The 22,725-nt window shown below is 37.0% G+C and overlaps 4 protein-coding genes across 4 annotated transcripts in view; 2 read left to right on the plus strand and 2 right to left on the minus strand.

The window, feature by feature from the left end:
* Nucleotides 1–31: 31 nt before the first annotated feature.
* LOC122140910 (potassium voltage-gated channel subfamily F member 1-like) lies at nt 32–3,267 on the plus strand. Its single transcript, XM_042746202.1, has 2 exons — nt 32–558; nt 1,658–3,267. The coding sequence occupies exons 1-2, from the start codon at nt 492–494 to the stop codon at nt 3,049–3,051; spliced, it is 1,461 nt and encodes a 486-aa protein (XP_042602136.1). The 5' UTR covers nt 32–491; the 3' UTR covers nt 3,052–3,267.
* Nucleotides 3,268–4,189: 922 nt separating this feature from the next.
* LOC109113030 (potassium voltage-gated channel subfamily F member 1-like) lies at nt 4,190–7,523 on the plus strand. Its single transcript, XM_042746201.1, has 2 exons — nt 4,190–4,336; nt 5,186–7,523. Exon 2 carries the CDS (start codon nt 5,191–5,193, stop codon nt 6,661–6,663), a length of 1,473 nt encoding a protein of 490 aa, XP_042602135.1. The 5' UTR covers nt 4,190–4,336; nt 5,186–5,190; the 3' UTR covers nt 6,664–7,523.
* A 4,483-nt stretch (nt 7,524–12,006) lies between these two features.
* Nucleotides 12,007–15,127, minus strand: LOC109083839 (leucine-rich alpha-2-glycoprotein-like). Its single transcript, XM_019098577.2, is given in 3 exon segments — nt 12,007–12,767; nt 12,770–13,210; nt 14,433–15,127. Coding segments are annotated over 3 exon segments (993 nt in total). The 5' UTR covers nt 14,770–15,127; the 3' UTR covers nt 12,007–12,552.
* A 128-nt stretch (nt 15,128–15,255) lies between these two features.
* rock2b (rho-associated, coiled-coil containing protein kinase 2b) overlaps nt 15,256–22,725 on the minus strand; it is a 28,154-nt gene continuing 20,684 nt past the window's right edge. The window contains exons 22-34 of the mRNA XM_042746195.1: nt 22,486–22,672; nt 22,251–22,344; nt 22,052–22,146; nt 21,738–21,920; nt 21,467–21,638; nt 20,777–20,977; nt 19,924–19,991; nt 19,746–19,834; nt 19,336–19,414; nt 18,977–19,241; nt 18,004–18,280; nt 16,382–16,463; nt 15,256–16,016 (exon numbers count right to left, since the gene is read on the minus strand). Of these exons, the coding sequence (XP_042602129.1) occupies nt 16,385–16,463; nt 18,004–18,280; nt 18,977–19,241; nt 19,336–19,414; nt 19,746–19,834; nt 19,924–19,991; nt 20,777–20,977; nt 21,467–21,638; nt 21,738–21,920; nt 22,052–22,146; nt 22,251–22,344; nt 22,486–22,672 (1,789 nt within the window). The 3' untranslated portion in view covers nt 15,256–16,016; nt 16,382–16,384. The remainder of the gene's footprint in view (nt 16,017–16,381; nt 16,464–18,003; nt 18,281–18,976; nt 19,242–19,335; nt 19,415–19,745; nt 19,835–19,923; nt 19,992–20,776; nt 20,978–21,466; nt 21,639–21,737; nt 21,921–22,051; nt 22,147–22,250; nt 22,345–22,485; nt 22,673–22,725) is intronic.

Genomic DNA, 22,725 nt, shown 5'->3' on the forward strand with positions numbered 1-22,725 from the left:
CAAGTCCAATTCTCTAACCATTAGGCCACAGCTGCCCAAAAAGGTTTCATGGGGACTTTAAGTTAAATTATGGGAATCGAAAAAAAACATTTTCAAAAGAAGAATCTGAAAACTTTTTTTAAATGTTAATTGCTAAGCATGTAACCAGTGCATGGATTGTGAAACGAATTGATCTTTGGCTGTTTTAACAGGTGATACAGCGCTGCAGTTTCCACTTTTCAACACTAGATGGGGATGTTGCGACAAGCATAAATTCTAGTTGACTGTTTTGCACTAATTTACTTTTATAATTCATAATATAAACATAATTCGTTTATATGTATGAGTGTAAAAAAAAGAGAGAGAGAGATCATAAGGTGATCATAATGAATTCCCCCCAGTCTTACCCTATTAGAGAGTGGAATGGGGGAAACGCAGTCTCTCGACTTCAAAAGACGCAAGCAAGCAACGGCCAAAGACGTCCGTTTTAGCGATATTTACACAGAAGAGCTATGGAAGAGCAGTGGCATGAAGAGGAGACTTTGAAGACTTTCTTTACAGACTGCAGTCCAAACATAAGTACGTTTACTCACAAATGACCTCTAAGTTTGAACATGTTTTTTTTTTTTGGTGGTTGGTTTGTTTTTAAAAAATAGTAGCATACATTCAGGTTTAACTAAAATGTTAACGGAACTAAGAACAAGAACAAAGCATTGTTCAATAATGTGAGGTTGAGTAAGATGTCTCATTGTTTTATTATTAATTAATTAGGCCTGATAAACATTACATTTATTAGTAATTAATGTATTGTGTTTTTTTAGAGTGTTTTGCCCAAACAACTGCTCTGATATATATTTGTTGTTGTTATTTTGCCTTATGAATTGTTTTGTAATTCATAATCGTTTTACTGTTTATTTTTGTCTATAAAGCATAATGGCAGATTCTATCATGACAAGTTACCCCATAGTGTGTCCTGCTTTTGCAGCAAACTGTCACATTGGTCAGCATTCTTTCAATAGTTATATGCATCTAAAAATGCATACTTGTAAATATTTACTGATGCACAAAGTGTGACAACTAGCCCCTGGTCTTTTAATTTTTTTATTATTCAAGGCAAGGGGATGCTTTTAAAAACAATAATCGTTTTACTGTTTTATTTTTGTCTATAAAGCATAATGGCAGATTCTATCATGACAAGTTACCCCATAGTGTGTCCTGCTTTTGCAGCAAACTGTCACATTGGTCAGCATTCTTTCAATATTTATCTAGCTATCTAAAAATGCATACTTGTAAATATTTACTGATGCACAAAGTGTGACAACTAGCCCCTGGTCTTTCATATTTTTTATTATTCAAGGCAAGGGGATGCTTTTAAAAACAATAATCGTTTTACTGTTTATTTTTGTCTATAAAGCATAATGGCAGATTCTATCAAGTTACCCCATAGTGTGTCCTGCTTTTGCAGCAAACTGTCACAATTGGTCAGCATTCTTTCAATAGTTATCTAGCTATCTAAAAATGCATACTTGTAAATATTTACTGATGCACAAAGTGTGACAACTAGCCCCTGGTCTTTCATATTTTTTATTATTCAAGGCAAGGGGATGCTTTTTAAAAAATATGTCTATCTATCTATCTATCTGTCTATCTATTCATTTATACCTGCATTCATTTTCAGCTGACATGTGGGAATTCCCATTGACTTGTTCCTCGGACAGTAACGGCTCAGAGGCGAGTGAGGAGACGGAGATTTCTGTGAATATCGGTGGTGTCAAGCACATTCTCTATGGCGACGTGCTGAACCGATATCCCGAGACGCGTTTGGCGGAGCTGGTGAACCGAGCCACGGATTCCACACATGAAGATCTCTGCGCGCTCTGTGATGACTATGACGATTTAAAGCGAGAATTTTACTTCGACAGAGACCCAGAGGCCTTCAAAAGCATCCTAGAGCTGTATTACTACGGAGAGATTCATATGAAGCGAGGAATCTGTCCCATGCGCTTCATGAAAGAGATGGACTATTGGGGGGTAGACGCGGAGTATCTGGATGAATGCTGTATAAGTAGTTTAAATGAGGTGCAAACCGAGCTGGCAGAAATAGCAGAGAAGGTCAAGACCATCCTGGATGACCTGGAGGACGATGTGAGGGTCACTAGAGGTCAGAAGTGTCAAGCGTTCCTGTGGAAACTCATGGAGAAACCAGAGTCCTCTTTAGCTGCGGGCGTAATCGCAGTGGTGTCGTTTGTGTTGATCCTGCTCTCCTCTGTGGTCATGTGCGTGGGAACCATCCCGGAGCTGCAAGTGCAAGATGCCAAGGGTAACCTTGTGGAACACCGGGCCCTTGAGTCCATCGAGACGGCTTGCATCATCTGGTTCACCCTGGAATGCATTCTGCGCTTCGTGTCCTCTTCGAACAAATTGCACTTTGTGTTTTCCTTCATGAATATTGTAGACTTTCTAGCCATCATGCCGTACTACGTGGTGTTGATTCTGGGTGCTGCTCAGTTGGAGCTGGCCGATGTTCAACATGCAGTGCAGGCGTTGCGTATTTTGCGCATTGCACGCATTTTCAAACTCGCGCGCCATTCAGCAGGTTTGCAAGCTTTCGCCGTGGCGCTCAAAAGCAGCTTTAAAGAGCTGGGTCTGATGCTCACGTATATGAGCGTGGGAATTTTCTTGTTCTCTGCACTGATGTACACATTGGAGCAGAGCCACCCGGAGACCATGTTCACCAGCATCCCACAGTCCCTCTGGTGGGGTATCATTGCCATGACCACTGTAGGTTATGGAGACATCTATCCTAAAACAACGCTGGGCAGGTGTAACGCCGCTGCAAGTTTCCTGTGTGGAATCGTAGCTATCGCGTTACCAGTTCACCTGATCATTAACAACTTCGTCATTGTTTACAGTAAGCAGCGTGTGCTAGAAACCACTGCAAAGCATGAGATTGAACTCATGGCGTTACGCGCGAAGAATGAAGCGCAGGAGTGTCCGGAGTCTACAAAAATGCCATCACAGGCTTCGGTTGGCAACAGCTCGGTGTGGGATAGTGCTGGTGCGTCCGCGTAACGAACTGACCTGTATATCCCGTTACTTGGTGATACAGCAAATGCGCCCAAAGACCAACTGTCTACAAATGCAAGCCCAACCAGAGAGTGATTCATCAACTTCAAAATAATAAAATACTTAGGAAATAAAAACCAATCGACAACATATATCTATCGCTCGTTCGTTCGTTTGTTATCTATCTATCTATCTATCTATCTATCTATCTATCTATCTATCTATCTATCTATCTATCTATCTCTATCTATCTATCTATCTATCTATCTATCTATCTATCTATCTATCTATCTATCTATCTATCTATCTATCTATCCAGTGGATAATGTGATCCATCTCTTTTACAGAATCGAAGTAGCCTAAATAAATCCTTTCATGCCAGTAATCAAAACTCACAGATTTTGAAACGTAAAATCACTATAATGTGATTGATTTAATACCTTAAAATAGACATTTATTTGTAATCCGTATTACCAAAAAAATTAATAAATATTCCAACACTGCTTGGAATTTTAAGTTATTGGGATGAAATAAACATTATCGACACTTTAAATAGTGAGAAAATATTTGTATTTAATATTTGTATTTTATTGACTGCTAAAGATAAACACACAAGCAGCGTGTGGACTGCAAAAGTGAGTCAGGGTATTCCAGTTTTATCACGTGGCACACCTTGTTGCCTTGCAGTTTCCACTTTTCAACACTAGAGTGGGATATTTCAACACTAACGCACCACTGGACGAATGCTGTTTGACACAAACGACAAGAGTAACTTACTAAAGGGCTTTCTAGTGTGCATTTATTTGTACTGAGTGGAGAAAGCAGTGTTTTACAAAACAAAAGCTTACGTCTGGTCGAATTTTGCATTCGAAACATTTCTATAATTAAAATAATAGGCTATAAAAACGGTATGAGTGTAAAAATAAAAAGTTTAAGAAAGTGCGAGTGCCATGAGATGTCGTAAGTCTATATTTTTAAATGAACCTCTATCAATTATAACCACAGTAAGAGAGTATATGTTTTATGACTGCCTGAGTTGCAGCCTGTCCCTGGTCCTTCAATCTGAAAACAATTTATGACTCTCCACCCCTCCCATCACGCCTGCTCCATCCCTACACACACACACACACACACACACACACACACTACACACCTTAGTTCTGCTCCTGTCACCCGTCTTTACTCATGTTGCGCTCTGGGATTTCTTCTGCTCTACACGCGGGCATCATGCAGCTGAAGTCAGAAGCTTTTAAAGACTTTCTTCACAGGTTTTGATCCAAACATATCATATGTAAGTTTTTTGTTTTTAAATCACAATTTACCATTGCATTAGAACATTATTTATAACGTGGAGCACTCGACTTTATTAATGCGAACACGGCTTAGACTAATGTTTGAATAATGTATTGAATCCTTAGGTAAAAAAAATATTAAATAAAAAAATATTAAATAAAACCTATTTCAGCGAGCAAAACGAGTTTTGTCCTCTTTTTTGCTATTTCACAAAAAGAAAAGGGGAAACCGGGACTATAGATTTTACATGGGTAAGATGTCAAGTGCTGTATCTCAGTAACTAGTCTTAGCAATGGTTTAGGCTATATGTTGATGCCAAAATCAAAACGTTCGTAAATTAGAATTTTTATGAAAATGTTAATATCGTGTCTGTATAATCTGCTCTCAAGAAAAAAAGTATATAAGCTATTTTCAAACGTCATATCGGGCAAAGTTGTCACATTTTAAATGTTAGCTTGAAAATTTATATAACCTATCACTTACAATATTTTTGTCCTAATTATGACATAATAGTTAAGTCTTCTTTTACGCTTTTGTTGTCCCAGGATTTACAAAAGGAGTTTTCAACTTCAATTGTGACAACTTACCCCACTGTGTCCTTCTGTTGGCAAATGTTGTCTTAAAAGGTCAGCTTCTGTTCAAGGAACATAGTCTTTTTTTTCTCTCGGCAAAAAGGAAGTAGATTTTCAAAAAATCAAAGTCTGAAATGTGGCTGTTTCTAGCCCCGGTATCTCATAATATTTATCTAGCTACTAGTAATGGACATGTTGCTTTTTATAACATATGGTCCTCTAGATTAAAAATGATTCTTAATTTTGTTTTTGTCTGAATCTCTGGATTGTATCAGTTAACATGTGGGAGTTCCCGAGGACTCGTTACGCGGACAGTAACGGCTCAGAGGCGAGTGAGGAGACGGAGATTTCTGTGAATATCGGTGGTGTCAAGCACATTCTCTACGGGGACGTGCTGAACCGATATCCCGAGACGCGTTTGGCGGAGCTGGTGAACCGAGCCACGGATTCCACACATGAAGATCTCTGTGCGCTCTGTGATGACTACGACGACTTAAAGCGAGAATTTTACTTCGACAGAGACCCAGAGGCCTTCAAATGCATCCTAGAGCTGTATTACTACGGAGAGATTCATATGAAGCGAGGAATCTGTCCCATGCGCTTCATGAAAGAGATGGACTATTGGGGGGTAGACGCGGAGTATCTGGATGAATGCTGTATAAGTAGTTTAAATGAGGTGCAAACCGAGCTGGCAGAAATAGCAGAGAAGGTCAAGACCATCCTGGATGACCTGGAGGACGATGTGAGGGTCACTAGAGGTCAGAAGTGTCAAGCGTTCCTGTGGAAACTCATGGAGAAACCAGAGTCCTCTTTAGCCTCGCGCGTAATCGCAGTGGTGTCGTTCGCGTTCATCCTGCTCTCCTCTGTGGTCATGTGCGTGGGAACCATCCCGGAGCTGCAAGTGCAAGATGCCCAGGGTAACCTTGTGGAACACCCGGCCCTTGAGTCCATCGAGACGGCTTGCATCATCTGGTTCACCCTGGAATACATTTTGCGTTTCCTGTCCTCTTCGAACCAGTTGCGCTTTGTGTTTTCCTTCATGAATATAATAGACTTTCTAGCCATCATGCCGTTCTACGTGGTGTTGATTCTTACGCATTTGGGCACTGCTATCATGGAGCTCGCCAACGTCCAGCAGGCAGTGCAGGCGTTGCGGATCATGCGCATTGCGCGCATTTTCAAACTCGCGCGCCACTCAGCAGGTCTGCAAACTCTTACATTCGCACTCAAAAGCAGCTTGAAAGAGCTGGGTCTGCTGCTCATGTACATGAGCGTGGGGATTTTCCTGTTTTCCGCGCTGGGGTACACACTGGAGCAGAGCCACCCGGAGACCATGTTCACCAGCATCCCACAGTCCTTCTGGTGGGCTGTCATTACTATGACCACTGTGGGTTATGGAGACATCTATCCTAAAACAACGCTTGGCAGGTGTAACGCGGCTGTCAGTTTTCTATGTGGCGTAATAGCTATAGCGTTGCCAATCCACCCGATTATTAACAACTTCGTCATTGTTTACAGTAAGCAACGTGTGCTAGAAACCGCTGCCAAGCATGAGATCGAACTCATGGCGTTACGCGCTAAGGAGGAAGCGCAGGGGTGTATGGAGGCTGGAAGAACAGCTTCGGCTGGCAGCAGCTCGGTGTGGGATAGCGCTGCTGTGAGCGCGTCCCAGAGTGACACATATATCCCGTTACTTGGTGATCCAACAAATGTGTCCAAAAGCCAACCTGCCCACAAATGCCAGAACAACTAGAGAGTGATTTGCGCTTGTCCTCTGTCAATACTTCAGAATAACTAATTCGCAAATAATCAATATGAACAGTACACTGTGATTAGAGTATGGAAAACGGCTAAACTCGTTCAATATTCCTTAAACTCTATCTGTCTATCTATCTATCTATCTATCTATCTATCTATCTATCTATATTTATTAATATCTATCTGTCTATCTATCTATCTATCTATCTATCTATCTATCTGTTTAGATATGTAGTTGATGTAACTCTAACCCTCTGCTCAACAATAACTCGTTTCATGTCAGTAATCAAATCTTCAAGCTTTTAACATAAAATGGCTTTTTATCAGGTTTAGTCCCCTTTTATTAATATGCCTACATAGTAGCTATGCTGTAGGTAAGTGTATACACTCCCAAGACTCTTTTCAGAAAATGACTCAAAAAATGGGTTACTAAGAGTCAATGCAACTATCAAAACAAAGCTTTATCAATAAACATTAAAGTAAAACAATAGAGAAGTCAATTAAAGGGGATGATCATATATGTTAGTAAAATGTATTCAAAAATCATTAAGTGTATTGAAATCAATCATTTAAATCTTACACACATCAAAGGCTTCAAGACTCCTTGTCTCTGAAGACATCTTACAGTAATGAGAATATCTGACTGGTCTCTTAACTGAACAAGCCTGAAGGAAGAAAAATGACTTGAATTTAGAGCACTCTGAATCACAACCTAATTTGTATACATTTTTGTAACATTTTTTCAATGATCTTTTAAAATAAAATGACTGTGTGTCTGTATTACTTTTCTTTCAACATTAAACAGTTCTCCTCTTTCATTTATGTAGCCATTTTGCATTAAACGACAGCAAATGATTGTTTCAATTATTATTATTATTGCTATGTAGATTGAGCAATAGCAGTAGTTCAAAACTGTAAAACAAAACCAGCAAACGATATATGTGTATTTGCTCTGGTGACTGAATGTGCATGCTATGATATGCCAGTTGATGTCTAAAACCTTGCATACAATTATAATATGGTGCTTTAGATACATCAGATTATTTAAAAAATTCAGTCTGATCTTGTCCTGCACAAATAGACATCTATGAATTTACCTGTACCTTTTCTCTCCCTGGGGTTTTTTATTTTTTTTATTTATTTTTTTTATCTCACCTACCCATTAAACTATAGTGTAAACCATCATCCCCCTCTGTGGGATTTTGAATGATGTGTCTAGAGGGTTTGAATTTTGCAGCAGTGCTTTGAGCGTCCCTCGGGTGTCAGACACTCATTTGTTGGCTTCAGAAAGACATGGATGGACGTGGATGTGGGTGTGTTTGTGTGTGGGTGTTATTCATTCTGTCTGAGTGAATTAATGCAATGGTTGTGTTTGTGCCCACATGAAAAGATCATTGTGTTTGTGTGTAGGTCTACTGTTGGCTGCACACTGAGATATGGCTTAGATCTGGCATGTGGGTGGACAAAAGAGCAGCCAGTGCTAATAGCCAGTAATCACTGACCCCACCAGCACAACTAAATCAGCATCACATAACACAAACTGGGGAAAACAGGCCACATATCAGTGTCTACAACAAAAATAACAGCAAAATGCACCTCTATAACTCTCACACCGTCATGTTGTTGTCCAGCTAAGAGGGAAGCACATGTTCCATGCAGCTGACGGCGTCCAAAATCTCAATTGCACATGGATCAGTATTGAGTTACACACACTACATTGCAACCAGAGCACATATTCAGCCCCCCCTCCCCCCTCCACATCAGACACATTTTGGAATCTCAAAGCCTACCGCTTTTCAGTTCTAAAAATAAGTTTCCCCTCTAGGAGTTCTAGAGGTAAGATCAGCCATTACACACAAGCCACTGCGTTTCTTACAAATCGTCTTTTTTCAGAGGTCATTGTGCTTGACCTTTTGAAAGTACACAGATTTGTTTTCAAGAGACAAACAAGTGTGAGCTAAACATTTCCCATAGTGTATGTGCTGAGGAGGATAGAATATGAATAATTGCAATCTAAAGCAAAACTGAATAAAATGACTGTTTAAATTTGCAGGTCCGCTTACACTAAAAGTACCAAGAGGCAAAAGAAGCTGCTGTGATTTAAATGAAGTGAGAGAAAGAGACGTTCCTCTGCATCAAGAGTAATTTTCAGAGGAGAAAACGGAGGAAAAGCACAGTTGCATAACTGATACTTAAGTACTGTAGAAGCCCCCTTTTTCTTTTAGAATAAAGCTATTTCTTCACAAAAAGTGCTCGCCACACTTCAGGACTGTGGTTAAATCTGGGGAAGAGTGATCACAGTGATCAAAACTGACCTTTACTGATGGTGGGAAATTAGGGAAAGAAAATGGGAGAGAAAACTCTGAAAAGCAAAAAATAACAGGCCTATTCACCTTTCATGGGTTTAAATTTAGTTGTTTAAAACAGGGCTTTTAAAATAGGGTCTGATGACTGATGGGCCACAGAAGAGTGCTAGGAGTTTGAGAGAAAAGAGGTTTTTACATAAAGTGTTTTTAAAGCAGTCAAATTGAACAATATTAAGTATTTACTGGGCAAAGTGCTTTGTAAATGTTTCTGTTCAGGTTTATACATCCTAAAACACTCTAAAATGGATATAAAGCATATACTGTCAACACTGTAAAAAATCAAAAGTTAAGTAAACTTAAAAGTTCAAGGACATTTTTGAGTTTTCTCAACTTCTTATATTCAGTTTATACAACAAGAAGTTGGTATTTATTTAATTACTCATACATAGAACAATAAATGTCCTGGTCTGGACTCAAACTTAGGTCCTAATCAGCATTACAGCCAGGCGTAACACTCTACTCCTTTGCCACTTCTCAATATCAAATCAAGCCCAAAGCATTCCTTACCCGTGGCATTCATGTGACCGTGAAATAAGCTCTTAAAACATCCAGACCAGTGTGGATTTAGCAAATAGCAACCTTTGACTGAAATCAATGAAAAAATGAGTTATGCTGAAAGTTAAGTGCAGGTTATTGGGAAGATGGACGGGTGCCACAACCACGGTACTCAACTATGCCTGCTGTGCCACCCTGTTTGCTAAATGAGGCTGAAAATGAGAGCATGAAGAAGAATATAAATAAACTGGATGGTGAACACTTAACTTCCTGTTGACAGACAGCATCAAGTCATATATAAATGATGCCACTAAGGTTATATGTGCGTTGTTTAGCCGTCAATATCTCGTCAGTGCATGAAAAAGACACGTGGCTCTCAGGGAGCCATTCCTCACCACCCCATGTCATCTCAGCTGCTGTGAGGAATCTCAATCTGGTAAGACTTGCTCCACATCACAGGAATTGACAGTCACACTATAGTCTACTCACAACAGCAAGGTCATCCTTAGAACAGCACAGACAAGCTGAGATTAAAAAGCCCAGTAAATCCCTGCTCTTAAATCTTATGGCGGCACCCTCTGTCTACAACATTCCCGCCCTTCAGTCGAGCAAGACCCCACAAAAGACACAGTTTTATAGAAGATATATTTCACATACTGCGCTTACATTATCAGCAGACGCCTAATTAAAGAAATTGGCCATGAGTGGCAGAGCAAGCCGGGTCCAGAGCAGGGCAGGTCCATTACTCTGTATAATTAATTACTGGTATAAAGCAGACTTATGATCATATTTCTCTCAGGATATGGGCAATATTCTGAGCACAATGTTTTTGGCAAAGAGTTCTTAAAGAGTTAGTGTGACCTTTTTAAAGCTTTTTGACTAATGAGTGTTTCAGATAGAATTTTTATTTATTTATTTTTTTGCCCACTCAGCCTTACATGGTAGTTTTTTAAAGCATTCTCAAGCTTCAGTGTCACATGATTCTTCAGAAATCATTCAAAACATTTCTTCTTCTTTTTTTATCAGTGTTACAATGAAACATCATTGTTTCTGAAGGATCGTGTGACACTTAAGCTTAAGATAATTATTTAGAAAAACTTTATACATGTCTCAACTGTCACTTTCATCATTTTAAAACTTTGAACGGTAGTAGCCATATAGCCTATACACACATCTTCCTTCATTAAAAAAAGTTCAGTAATAGAATCAGATGTGAAGGATTCCATTGATTGATTCAAAGAGTTCAAATTTTGAACTGTTCAAAAGAATCAGTTCAAAAGAGTCATTTGTTTCGTCAATCGCATCAGAATCAAAACAACCCTCGATGGATTCTTGCGGGACTAATATTGTTATATATGTTTATTACATCTCATTCAGTACAGACAAACCATTTGATTTAATTTTGCCTTTGAAAATGAAATACTGTTAATGTATACATGTAAGCAAATGGAGGGGAATTCATTTAGAACAATTTCATTAGCATTAATGCTTTTAGTAACGATTAAGTGGTAGTGTGGAATAGCCTTGAATGGATTATCATACTTGTCTCCTAAAAGAATACTCATACTTTTATCATTATCATTAAATATTATGCCACATCTCCTCTCAATTTAAAATGAATGGTTACAGTAAATTCTGTTTACTGTAAGAACTAAACACTGATATATGATCATTGGCCTTAAAACATCATTGGTCAACTTCAGAGTTTTTCAAGGTCACAAAGCATTTTTGTGAGTCTCTGTGAGCTCTTTAAACCTTCTAAAAGGGTTTATTCTGGCTATAAAAGTGCACGAGATTTGTGGCCTGCAAAGCATTGTTAAAGACGCTCCAGGTAATGGTCAGTCTCTCAAAGGAATTATAAAAATCATCACTTTGCATTGAACACTGAACCAATCTTCACATCCTTAATGTAGAAGGTGAAAACAGGGTCAGACACATCCTTTTGCATTTTTGAAGGTTTAAAAGTGTAAAATTCATAACATTACATTATTCTTATATTATCCATAATGTCTCATTTCAACCATGTCAGATCATTTATTTGTTCAGTATTTGTTATGGATTTCTTAATGGGGACACTACATGCCCATTCATAACTCACTATGATATTTTCCTTCTTGAATAAATACATTTTAGTGCTTTTAATAAAACAAGCATTTAAAAAAAAAAAAAAGCCCAGACATAATGTCTCTCTCTCTCTCTCTCTCTCTCTCTCTCTCTCTCTCTCTCTCTCTCTATGAACGAATGAGGGTACTGGGGGGCAGAGGTTGGAACAAGGGCACAATCTGAACATTTCTATCCTCTTTATACCCTCCATGAAAAGGTTTAATTTTCATAAGTAGCCTCCCCTGGAAATGGCCCTTGTACACAGGAGTTATAAATCTCTACAATGCACAAAGGATTTTACAAAGATACACAAGGGATTTCTGAGGACACATAGCCTGCATCATATTGATAGACAAAAAATGACACATATAGGGTGAAATTACAGTTTGTAATGTATTAATAAAAGCAATAACAGACAGAATGGTTATAAAAGACAAGTGTACACAATTAAAAACTGTAATAACTTTTTCTGAAACGACATTTCCCTCAGGACATACAGTATGTACCTCTAATTACTTTGATTAGAGTTTAGTGCCCTCTGTTGACCAACATCAGGTTTTCTTTCTTTAAAAATAGTGCCAAACAGGTGTCCTGACAGACCACCGGCTTTAAAAGCACAAATTAGTTAACTGGAAACTCAAAAATATTTATAAATAGAGAAGATTTGAGTTCAAACATTTTTTTAAATAAGATTAAATATTTACTCCATGTTGAAACATTTACTTTAAAGGTATATCTGAAATTTGATGGAGTAGCCTAGTAAAAAGTAGTATATTAAGCATAGTACAATCATGAAATATGAATTTCTGATCATTTTGTAAGTAAATCTTTCATATTTCACAGTTTGTAATGTATTTAGAAGATTTCAAAAATATCTGTGACAGCATGTTTTAAAATATGTATTTTATTATATGATTTTCTTAGTCCTTGATGCCAAGCTCTGTGGCAGCAATTTCAGTGATGTTTCTACCCTTCATGTGTTCAGGTGTTTGACAAGTGATTTTATCATCCTGAAAAATTCTTTTTTTATTCATACGCAGCCAATGCCATAGATATGCCAAACTAGAGTTGCAGTGCCATGGATTACCAGACAGCACAGCATACAAACGTCCATCCAACGTACCTGTGTCAGGTTTTGCAGATAGTTGTTCCTGAGGTCAAGGAAAACAAGTTGGTCCTGCTTGAGGAAAATTCCAGCAGGCAGGCTCTCCAAACGGTTGCCACTCAAGAACATCTGGCCAAGGTTTGGATTACCAATGAATGCTGATGCATCTAAGGACTTCAGTCTGTTGTTTTCCAGGTACAGAGCCTCAAGTTTGGGCAGAAAGGTCAGCGCTCCAGGAGTCAGTTCCTCCAGCTGATTATTTCGGAGGTCTAAGCTCTCGAGATTGTTGAGTCTTTGCAGGAAGGCCACGGGCAACTGGGTAAATTTGTTAGATGACAAATCTAACCTCTGGAGAGAGCTGTTTACAGGCAGACAGTCAGCATCTATCTCAGAGAGCAGGTTATCTGAGAGTGTGAGCTCCACAAGAGGAGAATGATGAAACACTTGCGATGATAAAGCTGTCAGTTTGTTACCTATTAGGATAGGATCATATTATTAACCAATACGCATAAACCACACATGAACAAGTGTGCTTGTTCTGATTCTGCAGTATTTTGAAGAAATCATTTGAGAGATCCATTGTCCAATGAATCATGAGTGAGAGAACGATTTAAAGGGATAGTTCACATAAAAATTAGTCATTATTTATTCACCCTCAAGTTGTTCCAAACCCGTTTTTTATGTTCCACGTTGATTTCCATAGTATTTTTTTTTTCCATATAGAAATAGATAATAACATAATGGCAGAATTTATATTTTTGGGTGAACTATCCTTTTAAAGACTCACTCACCTATTTCATTCAGGGTTGTCAGTGTTTGGTAACACTTTAGAATAAGGTTCCATTAGTTAATGTTAGTTAACTACTTTAGTTAACATGAACTAAACAAGAACAATCCTTCTACAGCATTTATTAATCTTAGTTAATTTCAATATTTACTAATGCATTATTCAAATCAAAAGTTTTGCTTGTTAACATTAGTAAATGAACTATGAATTACCATGAACTAACAATGAATAACTGTATTTTCATTAACATTAACAAAGATTAATAAATACAGTAATAAATGTTTTGTTGATTGTTTGTTTGTTCATGTTAATTAATGCATTAACTAACATTAACTAATGGAACCTTATTCTGAAGTGTTTTTACTGGATCAGCTGGGGAAATGATTCAGTGATAATGACTCATTTACTTTTTTAGTTCCAGTCAGTGTTTTTAAACTAAAAGGTTGGAGAAATTATTCAATGACTCAGTTAATTGTTTCATTCTAATTAAGTCAGCATCTTTTAATGAATCACTATTGTAAATTTAGTGATTCAATGACTCACCATAAAGACTGAATTCAAAATATCATACAGCCAACACAACTCTTATTATGTCAGAAATAGTAGTATGCTAGTATTCTTTTACAAATTCAGCCATATAAAATTGTTTTGCTCATGAATCAGTGAATGATTGAATAACTCACTCCAAAGACTGACTTGTTTAGCTCCGTGATACTCATAAAACCAGCATTTTGTCACCACCTACTGCAGTACCTAGTAACCTTTAGAAAGAGTCCCTATTATAAATTAAATATTCCCACTAATGCACAGCCTGACTGACAGTCTCTAAGGGATGCACAGACACAGACAAATTGATTACATTTGAGGAATGTAACTAAGTAAAAACCAAACACACATACACTAATTACCTGTAAGGTCAAGCACACAAAGATTTGACAGGCCAAAAAGCAGGTCCGGAGGTAGTGTACGCAGCTGGTTTCTGATCAGACTGAGCTGCCTCAGATGGGACAAGATCTTCAGGTCATCAGATGTTATGGAGCTTAAATTGCTGGAGTGGACACTGAGGTCTGTAGTGTTACCTGGGAAGGCCTTGCTGGGTAACTGTTTGAAGTTAACAGACGCACAAATGACTTGGACCTCATCGGATCTGTAGACATGTCTGCATTTTCCTGGGTGCGAAACACTCTGCGCATAAGCAAAACAGCTGTGTAGCACAGCAAGTATTAGAAAATAATAGCTGTCCATATTTATGACAAGATACAACAGAAATAAGATTATACAGAGGATCTTAATAGAGACCTCAATGTCTCGGTCTTGAACTGATTCTGCTTTTATAACCTGAATCACATATTACATCGGTCAACATGCAATCAAGGATTTTCCAGGTCAACATTTGGTTTAAACGCTTGTGCAACACTGGACTTTTATTAATCAATTTTTGTGAATCATTTACAAGGAAAAGCATGCTTTTTAACTCTTTGTAAACAACAATTGCAACATATGAAAAATAATATTTTCATGTTAATTTTTACAGTGCCTCAGTGAATATCATCTAATAGTTACCCACCTCTTTAAATACTTCAATTTATAAAAGCTTTATCTTCTTATAAACAAATAATGATGATTAGGCTAACTGAATACATTAATGCAACCTTTCTCCTAAACAAAATTATTTTGTTTCCTGTATAAACACCCCAGATATGTTTTGGATCATCACACATAAGAAGTTCATCAAATAAAGCTTTTTTATTAACAATTTCACAATGTTTCAATAGGTTGTAAGTGGTAACATGGCAAAATGATAAAACAGAAAATGTTTGGACCGGAGGTCTTCATGTTCCACTATACATACAGATTGTGTCTAATTGTTGTCACAGCAATTAATGCTAAAATGTGCTACGGATTGCATTATTGCATAATGTAATATCACTCTTTAATAATAATGCATATATTTTGAGTAGATAGTTCTGGCAAACAACTAAGAAATGCTCTTTGAAAAGCAGTTTTTAAAATGTCATTTCATATAATGCATGATAAAAATATAATCTGTCACTAAATATTTATCTGTTTTTCCTAACAAAAATAGATATAATATTGAGTATATAAATTCAGATGATCATGAAATTGCAGACCCAAAGTAGGTGTATATATTCAGTTTCAAACACACACTCAGGCAAACAGTCACACTTATTATTAACCTTGCAAGGAGACCAAAAAGTTTCAAATTCTTTAACTTCAAAAGGTTTTTGAAGAATTGTATAGTCTACAAAGACATAAAACACTCTTATTATGGCTTAAAATTGAAACTACACCCTTTAGGTGATTTATGGCTTGTTCTGTTTTAAATATTAGACCGCCTCTTCCCCAGTCATTTATACTTGTGGAGTTTGGCACTTGGATGTCCTGCCATTTGCCAAAATGAACACTTTGACATTCTCCGCTTTCATAGTTCCCAAATGGATTATCACCTATCCAACCTTCACCAAAGTTAGCTGAAATTAAAAGAGAGGAGAGAAGTTTCAGGTTAACGAAATAAAAAGTTAAATATGCTATTCGCTAATCAACCACACACAAAAGCTTTATCACCACACCATCAGTTTTCAGATCTGCCTCATTCAATCAAACGAAGCCAGACTTTAATTCAGCAAAACATTTACATACTCACATTAGTGCATCAAACACAATATCAAGATCAAAACTTGACCTAGTTATAGTCCCTCACATTAAAAAAAAACAAACAAAAAAAAACCGCACTATTAATGCCATACTTCAAAAACAGCTTTTAAGTCAAAGCATAAACACACAGACACAAAAAAACATGCTAAGGCACCACTTGTGGTTACCCCACAAACTCAACTCCTCAGAAGTCTAATACATCGTCATCATCCATTTCAACATCAAGAGACCAACCCCAGTCCTTCAGGCCCAACTCAAGCAATCTGGAACAAAGAGGAGTCATTCGGCCTCTTGTAAAAATATCAACGGGAAAAAATGATGGCTACCCATGTTTAACTTACAGATCAATGCAGTTTTTGAAAAAAGAGCACTCTTTTCTTTAAGTTCTACAAAGATGTGAGAGTGACAGATGCTGCTCTTTATTTATACTTAATTGTAATTTAGAATAAGATTTTACTATTGCATTTTTTGGGCAGATATTTGCCCCAAACCCTCATGATATTGTTTTTTGTTCTTCTAGAAAAGTCTGATATTTAATCAGATACTGTTAGCTCAGTTAGAATTAGATGCCAATATTATGGAATTAAAAGAGAGATTGCATTGTTAGTGGATGAGAAGATCTATTCCATTTTAGATGCATACAGAGAACAGAACAGACAGCCAAATATCTGAAGGTGATGTTTTAGGGCAGCACAGACAAGCAGAAAACCTGGGCGGTAAGCAGTGATGCAGTGTACTTACTGTCCACATATAAGCACAAGTGGGGAAGGTGAAAGGTCAAAGGTGAACAGGTCAATGAAGTATGATACGGAGCATGGGGCCAGGGCTATAAAAGGTTAGCAGTATAATGTAAGCTTCTGAGAACCTGTGCAACAGCCAAATCTAACTTCTTTTGCCAGGTTAACATATGACAGAACAATGATCAAAAGCATCTACATTTACCATGATTGAAGCTGCAGTTCACCCAAAAATTAAAATGCTGACATTATATATTCACTTTATTTTGTTCCAAACCCGTATGTAATTTTTTCCCCTCATGGAAAACAAATAGAGAATGTTTAAGAATTCACACTGCTTTTTTTCCCCTACTGCCAAGCTCCAAAAATTGACAAAAACAGCATCAAATTACTGTAAGTAGTCTATACAAGTTTATTTTTTGGTGATTTTTTTTGCAAATGATTGTATTTAAATCAACGTGCAAATTATTTCTTTATAAATATAAGGAGCAACAACATTGGCAATTCTCCATATCATTCTCAAAAGTTAAGCTAGTACAGAAGTGTAAGTAGGAAACAGTAAAGAAGATTTTAATGACTATAGAAAGTGACTTTGTATAAATGGATATAAATTACACATTCAAATATTCATGGAAAACATTCAAAGAATGATAAAATATCAATAAAAACTAATGGCACCTACATAATATAATATTAACAGAACTATAATATATTATTAATAGAAACTGGGAGTGTCAATATAGGTAAATTAATTAATCACAAATCATTTTGCGAATCCAGAATTTTCAAGAACTGTATGTTCTTCTATACTATATTTCTTTTTTAGCCGTTTAATTAAGATAATCAAAATTAACATTAATATCAGTTATTATTCAAATTAAATATATACACATTTTATATAATTCAATAATAATTTAATATAATTCCCCTTATAGTGGGCCTCACCTCCTGGTAGAGAACCACTGCTTTATAAATGCCTGTTTTTTAACCTCAATTGACCGTGTGTAACATAATTCTCCCTCAAGCACCTTTGTAAGTAGCTGTTGATCTGTGAAGCGGTTCTCACCTGGTCTTGGGTGAGGGCTGCTGTCGGGTGGGATACACTTTGACGACTCCTCTGTGAGAAATGCTGGGAGATGAACGAGCTGACAGGTGAGGAGAGGGCTGAGGGGACAGGCCAGTTGGTGATGCCTCGGAGGGAGAAGAAGCTATAGCTATGCTTGAGGAGTGGGCTATAGGTTTACGTGGGACCCTCTTGAGTAAGCGGCTGACCCATTTCTGCTGATCTTCTGTGGAGTTGGCCAGCAGCAGTAGCTCTTTCGCCGTGGACATGTCATAGTTCACTGGAGAAAAAAAATGAACCATACAGGTCAGTTTCAATCCAAAGTACAACATGGAGATTCAAAAAGACCATATTTAAAAAAATAAAATAAACAAACATTTAGAGTCAGTATGGATGCATTACATTCATAAAAAGTGGAGGTAAAGAGATTTATAATTTTACTAATGATAAAAAGAATATGTAAAGTAAAATATTCATAAAGTATCATGGTTTCTACAAAAACTGTTTTCAGCATTGATAATAAGAAATGGCAGCTAAAAATTCAGCTTTGTTATTACAGATATAAAATACATTTTACAACATATTAAAATAGAAACTTTTTAAAATTGTAATGATATTTCATAATAATTACTATATATTTTTAATAAAATACATGCTGCCTTGGTTAAAATCTTATTGACCACAAACCTTTAAATGGTAGTGTAAATAAATAAAAAAATGTCATATTAGTAATAAAATTAACAGTAATTATCTTTTACAAAAAATTATCATTATAATTAGAATATTACTTATATTGTATTTTTTATGAAAATGTGGTTGAAATATATTAATAATTAATTATTTATATTATAATAAAAAGTGTAAAACAAATAATTAAAAAGTGGAATTTATGACATCTTCTATATTTAAATTCATACTTTGTCTTGTGGTTATATATATCTGAATGTGCAGTGATTTGTGAGTGTGACCTCCTGACCTCTGCAAGGAGCTAGGACCTCTTCTTTGAGATCTATGTGGTCTTTATGGCATTTAATTCGGCAGCGTCTGCACTCCAGGGCTGGTGGGGGCTTGAAGACGTGCCACAGAGGCCTTGGACATGCTTCACAGCTAGAGGGGAAGTGGTAAAGTGTGAGCACAAACTCGTGACCTTTGTGTGGGATAAACGACGACCTTTCAGCTGCTCCTAAGGCTTCCACAGCAAGCTCCTCTTTCTTGCTCTCTCCCTCATTAGCATATAATATCTACAGACAGAACAGAAGAAAAAAATGAGGTTTGGTAAGGTTAATCTCAAAGAATGATAAAACATTTCCTGGAGGGACAAATTAAGCATGTTACCTGGAAGATGCGTGGGATTTCTCTTGGATCTGCGCGGTACACGTCTGTCTGAGTGACAGGTCTCACATGGAAGAGTTTGCTAAAAGAGGGGAAAAAGAAGGCATAAAAATAAATGGGCTGGCTAATGTTGTGCAAGAGAGCAGTAAATCTTTAAGATTTATGTATTTGAACTGCATATAAAATTTCCATGCATTTGGATTACTCAGTTTTAACTAATAAACTTAAATAAAAATTACTCCATTAACATGCCATGATTTTTTGAGGGCAGAAAACTGTTAACTGTTGAATTTATTTATAACTGACAAATATAAGTTTATTAGTTTATGTTAAAACGCTATAAAACAAATTTTACATACAATTAAAATACATAAAAAATTATAAATTTAGTCCGAAATATTTTTTTTTTTAACTCTATGTATGTAATGATTAATGGAGTGGATTGATTTCTGTCTTTCTTGGTGTGATTAATAAGGATCTTCTTGCTGCTTACCACCACATACTGCAGTTTACACAAAGATAGACACACACACAGATGATCAGAGAGGGTTTATTGCTGCAACATGTGAGTGTGTAGGTTAAATCCTTTACCTTCTTTTCCCATCCAAACCGTTTGGTATTTCTGGTAGGCAGTGAGAGCCATCCTTCAAGACTAGAATCTGTGGTTAAAAAAAAAAAAAAAAACAACAACAAAAAAACAGAAGAGTGTTTTACACATTTTATTTAAGATTACAGAGCCACACAGATTTTGTCAAACTGAAAATGACCAGGCAGACTCATTTTTCTCAAAGAAATTGGAGGCCTCTAAAAAACACCTTTCCTAGGTGCAGAATGCAAAACTGTACTGGAAGTCTCTTGGAATAAAAAGGTTTCAGTAGTGTTAATGGACTTTCAGAAAACACACAAGGTGATCAGTGTGATTATGTGAAAAATTATGTCAAATCTAATGAGCATCACACCATGTTGGAAAGTGTTGCTGTGTTTCAAAACATAATGCAGTGGTTCCCAACCTTTCTGTCTTATGCTATGAGCAGCACAATTATTATTGTAACTTTTTAAGATATCAGTGTGTTAATCCATTAATTACAATAAATAAATAAATTTTTAATTATTATTTAATTATTGTTTTTTTTCAAATCTCTTATGTTTTAAAGTAATTTATTTTCATAGGTTAAACAAAGCCAATTGTATAGGTTAAACCTGCTTCATAGATTAAATGAAAAAAAAAAAAAAAAAAAACAATTCCCTGCTTGGGGTATGCATACATCTGGTTGGGAATCACTGACCTAGTTAGTTGCCTACCTAGACAGCATTTTTGGATTTCATAGGCTCATTTATGCCCCAAAATGCTGTCTAGGTGTTTAGTATTTGAACTTCACACTGAAGGAAGGTAAAGGAGAGCAAGGGGCAGTATGCATACTGATTTGTTTCCATGCAGGGTCACCTGCAGACTCTTGGTCAGTAGGCCTCTCATATGTGAGGGCGGGCCTTTGCCCCCACTCGACTTCCTCATCCTCCTCTTCCTCTGAGTCGGATTGGAACTGAGGAACGATCCGGCATGGCCGGGTATCAATACACACTGACTTGGAGCTTCGTTGGTATGTGAAGGACATAGACTCCGAGGTGTGTGAGTGTGTGATGCGCACTACAGCGGTGAGAGTGGGAAGGAGTGCAAGAAGAATGAAGGAAAAGAAGCAAAAGATGCATAAATTTAGTATGCCATTTTGACCAGGGGAAGAAAGGAACATTAAAAAGAGGAGAAGTCAACAAAAAAAGATAGATAGATAGAGAGTGAAATGGAGAACAGGTAAAAGAGAAAAACAGTGGCAGTTATGTATTGATTATGTGTCAGTGGATATTCGTGGAAAGAATTAAATTAATAAATAGATAGATAGATAGATAGATAGATAGATAGATATGCCAGGTATTTTTAAGTTTAAGCAAGTATAGTGAGTGCTTCTATGAAAACTTTTTTGAGTTTTTATATACTATGCTTATATATTTATATTGAATTCTTTGTTGTTGCACAACATTTTTTATTGCCCAAAATGAATTAAATAGTGGTTATCAATTATGGCATGAATAACCACATTAGGCGGTCCTGTGCTTGACGAGTCATAAGCTGGATAGTTACCTGGATAAGCGTCATCACCCTCCAGGTCGTTTCCAGTGCTGCTGATGCTGCTGGTGTCCAGAGAATGGATGCTCAGAGAAGTGATCTGACAGCGCAGACGCTCAATATCACTGTCTTTACTGTCCAGGGCCATCTGCATCTCTAGTCGCACCTGAGACTCCTCTGCTAACGTCTGCAAACAGAACAAGAGATTTATATATTCATGCAGAATAGTAGCAATGTTTCCTGGTGGTTACATTTCCTTTAAATGTATGTATTTAATGTCACTTACAGCCTGCATTTCATTGATTTCTCTCTGGTATTTGATGATGGTGTTGTTGAGTTTATCTTTCTCAGTGCGGAGCTGCAACTGGAGCTGTCTGTTCTCTTTCTCCTTCCTGCGGACATCAACTGTGTTGCCTTGCGGTGTTCTGACATCATTCTTCTTCATAACTTCAGCCAGCTTGTTTACAGCCTACAATACAAACATTTGATAGAATTTACCTGAGGCATGCTAATAACACCTATTTTAAGCTATGAGAACAACGGTGTGACACACATGTTTACAGTATTTACACAGTCTTGATTAAAATAAGCCAAACACACCTGAATCTTGAGGGTTCGCTCAGACTGTATTTGCTTCTCGAAGGACAAGATCAAAGATTTCCTGTGTTTTTCTTCTTCTTTGGTCTTCTCCAGCTCTGTATATACACATTTATAAATGTTAAAGCCCATATATGAACATTATAACATCAAATTCACTCATATTATTATAATATTAACTGGCATTCAGCAGCCTACTCACTATGCTGTAGGTGTTTGAGCTGATTGTTGAGCTCTTCTTTCTCATTAGCCAGGTTGCCAACATCCACAGTCAGTGTGCGGTTCGATTCCTCCAGTTGCATTAGGTAAAATATTTAAAAATGTACATAATATTAATTCATGTTTATGTTGTGTGTACAGAAAATTATTACTTCTGATATTTTATTATATATTTATTTATGAATTAAATACATTCTTATAATCGCTCTTATTCTCACCGAGCTGATGGTATTGTCCTTTTCATTGAGTTCCTGCCGGTGTCTGGCGATCATGTCTTTGACCTCCAGCTCCTTCATGATCTTTTCTTTCTCGAGTTCTGAGTATTGCTCCTCAGCAATGGTGCGTGCCAACTCTTCAGAGTCTGCCTTTGTCAGGCTTGCCTCTAGCTGGGTTGCTAATGAGTCCCTACAGAAACAGACATGAACCAGCTTGTACATGAACTGGAATTTGGTGTACAA

The sequence above is a fragment of the Cyprinus carpio genome, chromosome B20 (assembly GCF_018340385.1).
Source record: "Cyprinus carpio isolate SPL01 chromosome B20, ASM1834038v1, whole genome shotgun sequence".
Classification (NCBI taxonomy): Eukaryota; Metazoa; Chordata; class Actinopteri; order Cypriniformes; family Cyprinidae; genus Cyprinus; species Cyprinus carpio.

Coding starts and splice junctions, on each gene's coding strand:
- LOC109113030 (XM_042746201.1), top strand. CDS start 5,191: ATGTGGGAGTTCCCGAGGACTCGTTACGCGGACAGTAACGGCTCAGAG.
- LOC122140910 (XM_042746202.1), top strand. CDS start 492: ATGGAAGAGCAGTGGCATGAAGAGGAGACTTTGAAGACTTTCTTTACA. Junction 559..1,657: donor AGACTGCAGTCCAAACATAA/GTACGTTTACTC, acceptor ATTCATTTTCAG/CTGACATGTGGGAATTCCCA.